General features: G+C 40.0%; 3 protein-coding genes across 4 annotated transcripts; all 3 read left to right on the forward strand.

The window, feature by feature from the left end:
• The first annotated feature begins 2080 nt into the window (after positions 1–2080).
• On the forward strand, positions 2081–4325 carry LOC144025857 (uncharacterized). 2 transcript variants are annotated; one of them, XM_077532227.1, is made up of 6 exons: positions 2081–2166; positions 2243–2593; positions 2663–3007; positions 3100–3237; positions 3371–3417; positions 3493–4325. In XM_077532227.1, exons 1-6 carry the CDS (start codon positions 2118–2120, stop codon positions 3625–3627), a joined length of 1065 nt encoding a protein of 354 aa, XP_077388353.1. In that variant the 5' UTR covers positions 2081–2117; the 3' UTR covers positions 3628–4325. The 2 variants fall into 2 exon arrangements, with proteins under 2 accessions (XP_077388353.1, XP_077388351.1); XM_077532225.1 differs by having other exon boundaries at positions 2243–3007.
• Positions 4326–6956: 2631 nt separating this feature from the next.
• On the forward strand, positions 6957–8932 carry LOC144026277 (uncharacterized). The gene is made up of 6 exons (XM_077532862.1): positions 6957–7042; positions 7180–7439; positions 7779–8129; positions 8228–8350; positions 8463–8506; positions 8581–8932. The coding sequence occupies exons 1-6, from the start codon at positions 6957–6959 to the stop codon at positions 8710–8712; spliced, it is 996 nt and encodes a 331-aa protein (XP_077388988.1). The 3' UTR covers positions 8713–8932.
• A 2819-nt stretch (positions 8933–11751) lies between these two features.
• On the forward strand, positions 11752–13364 carry LOC144026278 (uncharacterized). The gene is made up of 7 exons (XM_077532863.1): positions 11752–11815; positions 11877–11969; positions 12033–12227; positions 12306–12650; positions 12750–12881; positions 13079–13122; positions 13187–13364. The coding sequence occupies exons 1-7, from the start codon at positions 11752–11754 to the stop codon at positions 13316–13318; spliced, it is 1005 nt and encodes a 334-aa protein (XP_077388989.1). The 3' UTR covers positions 13319–13364.
• Positions 13365–13536: the final 172 nt, after the last annotated feature.

The following is a 13536-nucleotide window of genomic DNA, read 5'->3' on the forward strand; positions in this document are numbered from 1 at the left end:
TTGCATCCTCCTCATAAAGGTGCTGTAAAAATCACAGTTATTTGAATTATCTTACGCATTGTACAGTGTACACTGTCGCAAAATTTAGAAGTAATTTTATCCCTTTCAAATGAAAATTGAAATGGAACCTGAACGATTTGAATCGTGATGCTGTAGATGTTTTTGAATCATGTCAAACTTGAAGCCTCTTTTATTTTCTCACGTTTTCGATGTTCTCAAGGAGGGATGTACTTCTTTTTTTTTTCTTTTTTTTTTAGTTTAAAGTGTACGCTCGAAACTTCTCGCTTTCTCATTGTGAGTTTGTGGCCTGTGGTGGGCCTTTGACCAACATCTCAGAATAGTTCAAGGTGACAGGAAATGTGATGGCAGACTTCAAGCTCACAAGAAACCGGCAAAGACATCACAATTTGGCTTTTGCTCTCATTTGGGATGTCACAGCACTTTGATGATGTCGTCTGACCACATTGACATTTCGGTACCGACAGCCAGTCAGGAAATGCATCGCATACGCTGATGCGCACGCGACACATGCTTCACACTTGTCCGCCTAATCTCATCCATCTGTAAAAAAAAAAAAAAAAAAAAAAAGCGAGCAGACGGAGATTCTTCGTCATGTAGCAAGATCACCAGTTCAAACAAACTGACAAAACAACAACGGAGATTACAAGGTGAATTGCGATTGGCCAAGATCTTCTCCTGTCTGAAACCCAATTGAGCATGTATGTGTATGTGGTGGTCTGAAATGGCCGCCATTGCTCCACCTCATCAGTCCCAGATGCAAACGCTGCTCATCACATTGTTTATATTAGTCGTATAGTATAAAAAATATATATCATTATTATTATTATTATTATTATTAGTTGATGCATTCGCAGTGTTGCCACAATTATCTTGAAAAAGTAACTTGATTATACTTTGCTGATTACAGTACTTGTTTTTATTACCTCAGTTACTTTACTGATTACTTGATTTTAAGAGTAACTTGTTGGCTTACTTGACTTGATTTTTAAAGTAACTTCGTTTACTGATTGCTTGATATTAAAAGTAACTGAGTTAGATTACAAGTTACTTTCTTGGTTACTTTCAGTAGACCCCGACCGACACTTTGCTTAACATAAAAACTAACTGATGTTGCCAATAAATTATTGAAAATGCATTTTAACAGTAATGCTAAGGTCAACATTTTTATTTAAAAAAAATAAAAGACAAAGACAGCCATTTTGACTTAAATGTTTGTTTGTTTGTTTTTTGTTTTTTTATTTTTTGTTTTGTTTTTTAAATAGTCTTTAAGATTTCACTGAACATCTTGGAGACTTGGTCTACTTGTTTCTATTTAAAAAAAATCAGAATGTGCATTGTTTATAAATATAATAACAAATCAGGGACCTCCTGAATTAATCGCATCTTTGCTTCACAGGTTAGGTTAGGTTAACTTCAACCTTTTTTTTAGTCTTTGCTTTGCTGAGACTTTGTACCGTGCTGCCACTCCAAAATTATCTTCAAATTGAGTGTGTGTGTTTTTTAAGCTAGATAACACTTTGCAACAGTACGGCGTACACAACCAACCTTAACATTTTCATTTTTAGCTGTCCCAAACTCACCAAAGGGGCTGTAATCTCCAGCTAGAAAACGTGAACATCGCTACCTTCCTTCATTACACGTTAGACGGGAATATGTTGAAAACGTGACTTTACTCACCTTAAAATTTGATGCCTTTTTACCTACAATCTTTTGACCTCAAACCAAAAAGCTTATTTATCTTAAAAGCGTATTTTTATGATTAACATAAAAAAAAAATGAAATGTGGAAAAACACACTTTTTGTTGAACAGTGATGTGATGCAAAAGTAACGCAATGTCTCACATTTATTGCAGACTGTTTCAGCAATATTCCACAATACTTGTTGTACATGTTGTTGGTATGTGAGAGGAGCCTATTTGAGAAAACATAGCGGAAAGTTTTGGGTGGCAATTGGGTAAAGTCGACACAGAAAACGACCAATGAGATTTCTGTGAAATTGTCCCCTCCCCTTCGGTGTGATTCGATTCAAGTTTAAAAAAAAAAACACTTGATGCTATCTGGAGGGACTGCCGCTCACTTGCTGAAACGACAACAAAATGCGAAGGGCGCTTCATCTGCTGCTGCTTCTGCTCATCCCGTACGGAGGCAAGTCCATACTCGGTGGCAATGATATATGAAATGATCACATTTGTTGACATATTTTGTGTTTTGTTCTGTTCAGGATGCGTTGGTGGTCCCACCTTCACAACAGAGACCACTGCAGTTGGACATAGTGTCTCTCTGGAATGTCCTCGCAACAATACTGGAATTCAAGATGCTCTTTCATGGATTCGACTTCTTCCTGGAACCTTCCCGGAATTTTTAGGTCAGACGACATCCTTTGATGTGACCACACCTGAAACCGGGACATCAAACGGTAGACGTCACATCACAGTCAAAAAAGAGCCAGGCAAGTTTGTCGTGCAAATTAGTCAAGTGCGGAAAAGTGACATGGCCGTCTACTACTGTTTCAAATGGACATCGTGGGTGAATAAAATGACATTTTTGAAAGGAATATTTCTGCAGGTCAAAGGTAAATATGGAAATGTAAAAATCAATCAATTGAAGCTGCTAGACTTCAAGGTGACTTTTGTGTTTTCAGACTTCCCAGAAGCAGAACCGTCTGTCTTGGCCATCGCTCAAGATTTGCGGTCTGACGAGGGCCGGCCAGGACCGTCCGTAACGTCGCAGTGCTCGGTCTTCTCCCGTCCTGGGAATGAAACATGTATGGATGGACACAAGATTTACTGGTTCAGTGCTGGAAATCCTGACGAACCTCCCAGCTTCATTTACACTCGCGAAGGATGTGAAAAGGTCCAAAATAGCTCCATGCGGAAATGCGTCCACGCTTTCTCAAAGGACGTCAGCGCCTCCGATGCCGCAACGTACGCTTGTGCTGTGGCCACATGTGGGGAGATTTTTATGGGAAAGGCAACAAAAGTCAACGGTAAATGTCACCTTCAGGATTTCCAAGTGTGTATTTCAAAAGTGATAATTACTTGAATTGCTGTTTTCTGTTTTGTTTTTTCTATCTTGAAGATCCAAATGCCAGCAGGCCTGACTTATTATTATTATGGTCTGTTATCATTGTCTTGAGTGCTGCTTTGGTCTTAAGCTTCATCCTGTCGGCCTTCCTCATACACAAGATCAAGACAAAAAAATGTTGCTGCTGCAAAAGTAAGAGAAAGTGCACGTTAATGATCACAAGTACGTCTTTATCACACATTTTGGCGGGGGACATTTTTTCCAAAGGACTTTTAAGAGCCACTTCTTGACACTTTTTTTTTTTTTTCCACCCTTCAATGTTCAGCTTGCCACCAAACTCATGAAGAAGAAACGTCCAGTGATGTGCAGCAGGTCAGTTGAAAAGTTGTCCACCAATTTGCTCCCTTTCCACCTTCTTCTCTTGACACACGTGGCTTGTTTTCCCAGAGAAACGAGGACGCTTTGGTTTATTCCGCGCCGACCATCGTCGCCAGGAAAAGCGGCAAAGGGAGCCAAACGACTGCGAGAACCACCGAGGAATTTAGCATGTATACCGACGTCTGTCTCCGTGAATCCAAATGAGGCGAAATGAACACGACGCTTGAAATTTTTGTGTTGAGTCGATAACGGCAACATCACGACATATCGCGATAAATCTCGACATAACTATATTAAAAGCAGCATATCTGTTAAAAAGACGATGTTGTTTTCCATTTGTGCAGTTCCAGCACCCTCTGGTTGTTAGTTTAATTAGTGCAGTTTAATTTCAATTTGGCATGTTTTGGCCACCTACGTTGGAGACCCACACTAATGGCCAGATGAACACATTTGAGTTCCTCCACAAATCGACTCAATTCACAATGTGTGCATGCATTAGCAAATAATTGCCTTGGTTTTAAGTATAATTAGTGAGTTTTGGTCATTTCTGTACATTGAGGTTAATTAATGTTACCCGTAACATTTGAACTTGATATCTAACTAGACTAAGTGCAATTTCTGGAGAAATTGCGTGGGAATGCTGAAAGCTGAATGCTAAGATTTTGATTGCATGTGCAATGCTTGTGAAGTTAATTGAGAGATAAATCATGAAATTATGACCTCCTGGTTAATTTACAATATACTTTACCAACTGTGTCACCAAGCACTATCAGACATCTGGTAATGATGCAAAGTTATATGTATAGAAGTGGGCGTGGAAAGTGAGACTTAGAAAAAGTTCAATGTCTGTCCCATTGAAAATCAATGGGGAAGAGTTGATATTAAATGTGAAATTGTGCCAATACTGTAAGTAATGTGGAATTAGATGATATATAGACCCCGCGAGGTATGAATTTTTGAAGCTAGTTGAAATTTGAACAGTGTAAGGTGGAAGTATTATGTGGGAGTTGTTACGCGGCAAAAAAGTATGTAGAATAAAAATCACAATAACATATGTGGGGAATGATTTTCCACTATTAAAACCTCAGCTAATGTGCATTAGACGAGACATTTACTGTACGGTACATGCAATTGCTTTTTTTTTGTTTTGTTTTGTTTTTTTTTTGTTGTATTTGTTGTTCTACAGAAAACACACGCACAACCAAATTAAACAGTCCAAAGAGAAAACCTGGTCTGTAGTTATTGCTCACATGGACAAAACTGTGTTGAATGTGGCGGATGTCACTCCCATAAATCAGTCATACTAGCTAATATTTAAAAAAAAAAAAAAAAAATCTCTGCCATCACAAAACATTACTTTTTTCCCGCTTCAACCTAACTCAGCATTGTGTACTACTTAGACAAAGACTCTTTTGTACTGCTAAGCCAATAGGAGCGCATGAAAATGACTGGCCAAGTCTATTTCTTTGTTACTGACATTATTACGTACAAAAACACAATATTGTTATTCTTTAGATTTTTTATTTTTTTGCAATATCATGATCTTATACACATTAACAAAAGCATTCTTTTTAATATCGCCAACCTCTCCACAATATCGTTATAATTGTATCGTGATGTTTGGATATCATTACATCCATAATTGAGAACTTCAATTTATTCTGATTTCAACATACGTTCGGCTTTCAGAGTGCAAAGAACCATATTTGGTATCTTGAACAAAACTAACACGGTACAAAATTTCTCTCAGTAAGTCGGAAAAAAAGGGTTATTAGTACAGTCATCAAAAAATGTTTATCTGACAAAACCACTTTTATACGAGTTAGTAAGACGATAAATGTGATGAAAAGAACTTATAGTTTTGAAAAAGTTCATGAAATTGTTTTGTAAAATGGGAAAAAATATACCAATCATTTTTACCATGATGATCTATTTTTAGATTCCCTGTTTTTCTTTCATTATGTGTCCAGTGATTTTAATGCAGCACTTATCACTGAAATAAATACAGCGTCATTATGCTTTCTACAATGGTGTGAACTTATTTCAGTCAAAGTGAAGCCACAGTGTTCAGACCTATTGAAGAATCGCTTGGAAAGAAAAAAGAAATGTACTGAGATCACGTTTTCTTTCTTTCTTTTTTTTTTCAAAGGCCACCCGCAACAAAGCTTCAACTTTCCATGCAGCTCTTGTGTCAGCAGCCTCAAGTGTGCATGTGTGCTCTACTCAGTTTCTGCAACTGTTTGCTGAATTTAAAAAAACTCAATTAAAAATATAAACACTTGCAACATTCAGCATTCATGAAGTCAGTGAAAATTTCTTTTGTAATTAACACATCTTTTCAACTAAAACGAAAGTAAAACTGACCTAGAAACTCGAAAGGCACCCACAGACTTCTCCACTCAACAGCCACTTGTCTTTTTTTGAAATCACTCGGTTTCATGTTGGGTGCTTCGGTCTCGCATAAACATCAAGCATGATTTTTATTAGCGTGATGAGTCGACCGAGGTGAGCAAGGACAGGATGAAGCAAGAAGCAACCATTTACCATCCACCTGGTGACTTTATTTTTTTAAGTGACTAACTACACATCTAGCAACTTTTTGTGGTTTTACTGGAGACTTCTGGATGGTCAATGGTACTTCGTTCATCGGCCTTTTCCAACCTTACAAGGCCCTCAAAGCACTTTACATTCCACTACTCATTCCCTTACTGATGATGCAGCATCGGGAGTGACGGGGGGAATCAGTATCTTGCTCAAGGATACTTCGACGTGGTCACAATGGCATGGGATCGAACACGCAGCCTCAGAGTTGCAGGACGACCACTCTACCTCTGAGCCACGCCGCCCACATGGAGGCGGCCGCTTTTGCCACTCTGCGTCCAGACTGCAAATGAACGCCACTTGCGCAAAGCTACCACATATCCGTAAACGTGTAAAGATCAGACTATATTTGACGATGCTGAGTTACTGCCATAAGAGCCTTTTTACAAACAATGCTACTGTTACATGACTCATGAAAAAATAAAAACGAACAACAGCAGCAGCAACTTTTACCCCTCTCATATTCATCTTTTGAAGACAAACACAATTAGAGAAACATACTTTTTGTTAAATAATAAAAGTAATAGGTAAAATTGTAGTATAATGTCTAAAATGAATTGCACATCATACCAGTGATTAAAATGAAAACTGTATCGACATATGTGTTGCAATTTGCTATTGTTCATCTAGACTTTCCTCATGTACATGCTATGTTTGTTTTTTTTTTGTTTTTGTTTTTTGTGAAAACCCTCAAAATCATGCTTTGCACCTACAAAAGAGGAACAGTATAACCAAACTGTAAGATGCAATGTAATGCAAACTTACTGGAAAGTTTTGGTGGACAAATTTCCACAGAGTTGAGCCGACGCAGGAAACGGCCAATGAGATGTCTTTGAAATAGGCCCCTCCCCTTTGGTGCTATTTGATTCAAGTTCATAAACATTTGATGATGTCTGGAGGGACTGCCGCTCACTTGCTGAAACGACGACAAAATGCGGACGACACTTCGTCTGCTGCTGCTGCTGCTTCTGCTCATCCCGTACGGAGGCAAGTCCAAACTCGGTGACAATGAAGTCATGTACGCTCACATTTGTTGACATATTTTGTGTTTTGTTCTTTTCAGGATGCTTCAGTGGTCCCACCTTCACAGCAGAGACCATTGCAGTTGGACAAAATGTCTCTCTGAAATGTCCCCGCCACAATACCTATCCTCAGTATACTCTTTTTTTGGATACGACTTGCTTCTGGAACTTTTCCTGAATTTTTAGGCCAGACAACATCTTTTGATTTGACGGGATCTCAGCTTGGGACATCAAACAGTGGACGTCGTATCACAGCCCGACAAGAGCCAGGGAAGTTCGTTCTGCAAATTAGTCAAGTGCGGAAAAGTGACATGGCCGTCTACTACTGTTTGAAAAGTGAAGTGTGGGTTCATGATATGACATTTCTGAGAGGAGTATTCCTGCAGGTCAAAGGTAAATATGAAAATATTTCATTTGTCTTTGAGAGAAGACAATAATTGCACAACGTCTTTTTTCTGTTCATTTATAATAAAAATTACATCTTGTCCAATTTGTTCTCCAACCAACCCTTGTTGGGCTAAGGCACAACAAAAAACAAAAAACAACCTTGCTCAATTTACGTGCACATCAAAATATTTGTTTCCATTTAAATGAATCGAAATGCTATCCATTTTGTATATGAATTTTAATATTCCATAATGTGTCCATGAAAGGTTTTGACAGTAGAGCCTTGCTTGAGCAAATGTCGACACTTTTGGTCAAAAAGAGCTGAAGCTGACTTTTGTGTTTTAGACTTCCCAGAGGCAGAACCGTCTGTCTCGGACGTCACTCAAGACTTGCGGTCTGACGAGAGCCAACTCCAGCCATCCGTCACCGCACAGTGCTCAGTTCTCTCCCGGTCTGAGAATAAAACCTGTACGGATGGACACAAGGTTTACTGGTTCAGAACCGGAAAAGTGGACAAACCTCCCAGCTTCATTTACACTCGTGAAGAATGTAAAAATGTCCAAAATGGCGCTACACAGAAATGCGTTTACGCTTTCTCAAAGGATGTCAGCGCCTCCGATGCCGGAACGTACGCTTGTGCTGTGGCCACATGTGGGGAGATTTTCATGGGAAAGGCAACAAAAGTCGTCATTGAAGGTACATTTCATCTTCAGTGTTGCCAAGTGTGAACTGCAAAAAGCAGCAATTGTACTTGAATTCCTGTGACTTTTTTTTTTTTTTTTTTGATGATCCAGATGCCAGAAGGCCTGATTTATGGTGCGTTATCATTGTCTTGGGCGCTGCTTTGACCTTAAGCTTCATCCTGTCGGCCTTCCTCATATGCAAGATCAAGACTGAAAGTTGTTTTGACTGCAAAGGTAAGACAACATATATGTTAATGATCATATCAATGTCAGATCCCAAACTGAGGCTCGTGGAGCACAATTTAAGAACCATTACTTGATGTATTTTCTTTCTTTCAATGTTCAGGTTGTCCGCAAACGCATGACGAAACGTCCATTGGTGTGCGGCAGGTCAGTAGAAACGTTCTCCGCGTTCGCTCCCGCCTCCACCTTCTTCCCGTGACACACGTGAGTTGTTTTCTCAGAGAAACGAGGACTCTTTGGTTTATTCCACGCCAAACTTCGCCGCCAGGAAAAACAGCAAAAGGAGACAAACGAGCGTGGGAAACGATGAGGAATTTAGCACGTATGCCGACGTTTGTCTTCATGAGACTTAACCAGGCCGAATGAATACAATTCTAAAAAGTTACTCAACTTAAAGAAAAAGTACTACAAGACAATAATTTCTAAATATATCACTGATTGATGATGATTCATTTTCTTCAATAAAAATAATATGAATGTGTCTTGTATTTGCAAATGTAATGCAGCAAATCCTTAAATATGCTACGGCTTTGCTTGAAAACGAAAACAAATACATTGCAATATTTCTTATCTTCACCATGCATGCATTGATGTTTATGCAGAACAAACAATAAAGAAGAAGTCATGAAAAAAAATATGTTTTGTTGTTATGAGTTTAACAATTTTGTACGCTTACTTCAGCCACAGTCTTCAGTCTTGCTTTGAACTGAAGAATTGCTTGGACAGGAACTACTCAGGTAGTCACACTTTTTTTCTCTCTCTCTCTCTTTCAAACGTCAACCGCAACAAGGCTTCACTTTTCCATGCAACCTTCATGTCAGCAAGCCTGAAGCGTGTGTACGTCTGTGTATGTGTTCTGCTCATGAACTAAACTGAAATTGAAATCAAAAATACGTGAACTTCCTGGAAAATCATGTCTGATTGTCAGTCCAGCCCTGCAGTCAATCACGTATCTGACTATTCAGTCGTATGGTAAGGAGACGAATAAGATACTCCAGACTTGATGTCCGGCCCCAAGCAACAGCTTGTCCTTATTGAATGTGTTTAATCCCCACCGACATATTTCACACCATGCTACATCATCAAAAAAAAATGCTCTCAGTGCTATAATGCGGGAAGGCGACACATTGCAACAACAGCAGAACGTTTAGTTGAATTGCGCAACTTCAGTTCTGTATTGGAGGTTTGTTGCCTTGAAATTTCGAATTCACCCAATATGTTTTTCTTTGTCACACTGCCCATGAATAGAACAAAGCAAAGATATCAAAATCTATTCAGTTATTCTTTAGTCATCACTCCAAGAGTTTGTATGTATGAAATGCACATCTTATTTTCAAAACAACTCAAAGAAATCTCGAACGTCGAAAGGTACTGACACACGTCCACACATTTAGCTTAAGAAGGCAGCACTGGGTCATCAAGGTTCTGACTTGCTGTAGCCGCACAGGCGGGAACAAAACAACTCCGAATGTGTTTGATTATGCAGACAAACCACAGGGTGACATTTTTGCACCTCCGGACGGTCAGGAAATGCATGCTCATTCACAAATGGTCCACTTATGTTACCCTTCTCCACCCATCTCACCTCATTCCCACTCTTCTTTTATTTGTCAAGTTGTCATTTATTGACTCTGTTACAGTCACTTAGGAGGGTCTTTAAAATAGAACACAAACTCAAAATCAATTTGCCCAAAATTCAAGGACATTTCATTGATTTACAACATCAAGATTAGCCTTCACAATGTGTCGGAAAGGTTAAAAATTGAAAAATGAAACATTTTCTTTACAATCTCAAACAAACAAGCTCAGCAATGTTGATCAACGACACGATGGCGACAGCAAACTGAACTCAAAATTCTACAAAGATTATATTTTGTCTGCCAATTAAAAAAAAAAAAAGATTCAAGCAAACAGAGATCCTTCATCATGCGGCAAGATATTGACACAAACCACACTGGTAAAACACGAAAAGAGATGAACTTGTAGAAAAGTGCAAGGTTTTAGACTAGCCAAGTCATCTCCTGACTTAAACCCTTTTGAGCATGCAAATTACAAACGAAGAGGAGCCTGAAGGGTGAAACAGTTGTCATTCAATTGAAAAGGGATTTGCAACGACTCAATAATTTGTCTCATGTTAAACTATTTGAAGTTGCTGTACTTTTGCACACCTAAAAATTTGGTGCCTTGTTACAATCTATACTATCATTATCAAACTTCAAATGAAACTTTATTTATATAGCACTTTTCAGACATTAAAAGGCAACTCAAAGTTCTGAAAAATTCAAACATCCATAATACAAGAAAAAGAATAAAACATTCCCGCAGACCCCCCCCCATATCCCCATGATCGTACCCACAGACACACACACAAACCACAACATGGCGGGGCACAGAAGAACCCTGTGAGGAAAATCGAAATGTGGAGTAAGGAAAAAAACCTTTATCCTGTCTCATAGACGTCAAACTCAATTTGGAAAAACACACTTTTTTTGAGATGATAAGAAATATGTAAAATATTGTGCAATGTGGCGGCACGGTGGTCGAGTGGTAGCACGTCCACCTCCCAGTTCTGAGGACTCGGGTTCGAGTCCAGGCTCCGGCCTTCCTGGGTGGAGTTTGCATGTTCTCCCCATGCCCGCGTGGGTCTTCTCCGGGTACTCCGGTCTCCTCCCACATTCCAAAGACATGGATGGCAGGTTGATTGGGCGCTCCGAATTGTCCCTAGGTGTGCTCGTGTGCGTGGATGGTTGTTTGTCTCTGTGTGCCCTGCGATTGGCTGGCAACCAATCCAGGGTGTCCCCCGCCTACTGCCCAGAGCCAGCTGAGATAGGCGCCAGCACCCCCCGCGACCCTTGTGAGGAATAAGCGGTCAAGAAAATGGATGGATGGATGTTGTGCAATGTATAAAATCTGTTACTCACTGTACCAGTGATATAGAATGAAAAATGCACAAATGATCATTGGTTTGATTACCTGACCAGCACCTGAATTACGGTACAGTATTAAAATAATAATAATAATAATAATAATAATAATAATAATAATAATAATAATAATGAGCATATACGTCTTACAAATGCTTCCTGTTTATTAGTTTAGTGATGAGCATGTGGAGTGATTGCATCTAGGAGAAAAATACTGCACTGTGAAGCGTCTAGATGTTATACATGCAGTATAGCCTTCATGGAGAGGCACCACTGTGACAACTTGATGCAACCTTACTGGAAAGTTTTGGTGGACATATTTCCACTGGGTTGGGCCGATGCAGAAAATGGCCAATGAGATGTCTGTGAAATCGGCCCCTCCCCTTTTGGTGTCATTTGATTCAAGTAAAAAAAAACATTTGATGATGTCTGGAGGGACTGCCGCTCACTTGCTGAAACGGCGACAAAATGCGGACGACGCTTCGTCTGTTGCTGCTTCTGCTGATCCCATACGGAGGCAAGTCCATACTCGGTGACAACGGTGTCATGTACGGTCACTTTTGTTGACATATTTTGTGTTTTGTTCTGTTCAGGATGCTTCGGTGGTCCAACCTTCACAGCAGAGACCAGAGCAGCTGGACAAGGTGTCTCTTTGGAATGTCCCCATGACAATAGCAATGGCCGGAGTACGCTTTTTTGGATTCGTCTTGCTTCTGGAGATTTTCCTGAATTTTTAAGTCACACCGCAGCCAATGATGTGAAAGTTCCTCAAACTGGGGAGTCAAACAGCGGACGTCACATCGCAGCCAGACAAGAGCCGGGAAGGTTCGTCCTGCAGATTAGTAAAGTGCGAAAAAGTGACATGGCCGTCTACTACTGTTTCACATGGACACCATGGGTTCATGATGTCATATTTTTGAAAGGAATATTTCTGCAGGTGACAGGTAATTATTTATGACAAATTTGTCTTTGAGAAAACAATTTTAAGATGCCAGACATCAAGGTGGCTTTTGTTTTTTCAGACGTCCCAGAAGCAGAACCGTCCATCTCTGTCACTCAAGACTTGTGGTCTGACGAGAGCCAAAGAGGGCCATCCTTGGCTTTACGGTGCTCGGTCCTCCCCCGCCTTGGGAATAAAATGTGCTCGAGTGCTCACGGAGTTTACTGGTTCAGAGTTCAGAGAACAGACGATAAACCTCCCAACTTCATTTATACTCGTGAAGAATGCGAAAATGTCGAAAAAGGCTCCATGCAGAAATGCATTCACGCTTTTCCAAAGGACGTCAGCGCCTCTGATGCTGGAACGTACGCTTGCGCTGTGGCCACATGTGGAGAGATTTTGATGGGAAAGGCAACAAAAGTTGAAGGTAAATTTCATCTTCAATGTTGGCAAAAAAAAAGGGAAAATCACTTGAATTGCTCTCATATTTCTTTTTTGTTTTTTTGTTTTTTTTTTATTCATCAAGACAGAGAATCCAGCGAGTGTGTTCGACAAAGGTCTGTTATATTTGTCTTGGGGTCTGCTTTGACCTTAAGCTTCATCCTGTCGGCCCTCCTCATCTACAAAATCAAGACTAAGAGTTGGTTTTACTGCAAAGGTAAGAGAAAGTACACACGAAGACAACGCAAAACTCTTGAGCGCCATTTTTACATACGTGTACATATCTACCTATATAGACAGACACACTTAAGTACCCTTGCTTAAATTATCAGAATTAATTTCATGCTATTTCGTGAAATCGTTCTGGTTTTTGAACTGCTTTCTTGATGGACTTTTCTTTCTCCGCCCGTTCAGCTTGTCGGCAAACTCACGACGAAACGTCCACTCGTGTGCAGCAGGTCAGTCGAAACGTTCTCCATGTTTGCGCTCTTCCCGTCTTCAACACGTGACTTGTTTTCTCAGAGAGACGAGGACGCTTTGGTTTACTCGGCGCCGATCGTCATCGCCAGGAAAAGCGGCAAAGTGAGCCAAATGAGTGCGAGGACCGCTGAGGATTTTAGCACGTATGCCGACGTCCGTCGTCAGGAGTCCTAACCAGGTCAAAATGACACGTTGCTCAGAATCTTGCGCAGCCCAGCTTTTTGTGTTGACACCTTTGATCAACTCTGATTTTAATATACCGCAAATTGTCACACTGGAATACTCATTTTTAATATGTCATTGATAATGACCAGTTTTTGTCACTTGTGATGATTATAGAAATCTTCATCATTGGCAGTAAAAGCTTCAACATGTACTTGGAAATACTATTA

Source organism: Festucalex cinctus, chromosome 9 (genome assembly GCF_051991245.1).
Source record: "Festucalex cinctus isolate MCC-2025b chromosome 9, RoL_Fcin_1.0, whole genome shotgun sequence".
Lineage (NCBI taxonomy): Eukaryota > Metazoa > Chordata > Actinopteri > Syngnathiformes > Syngnathidae > Festucalex > Festucalex cinctus.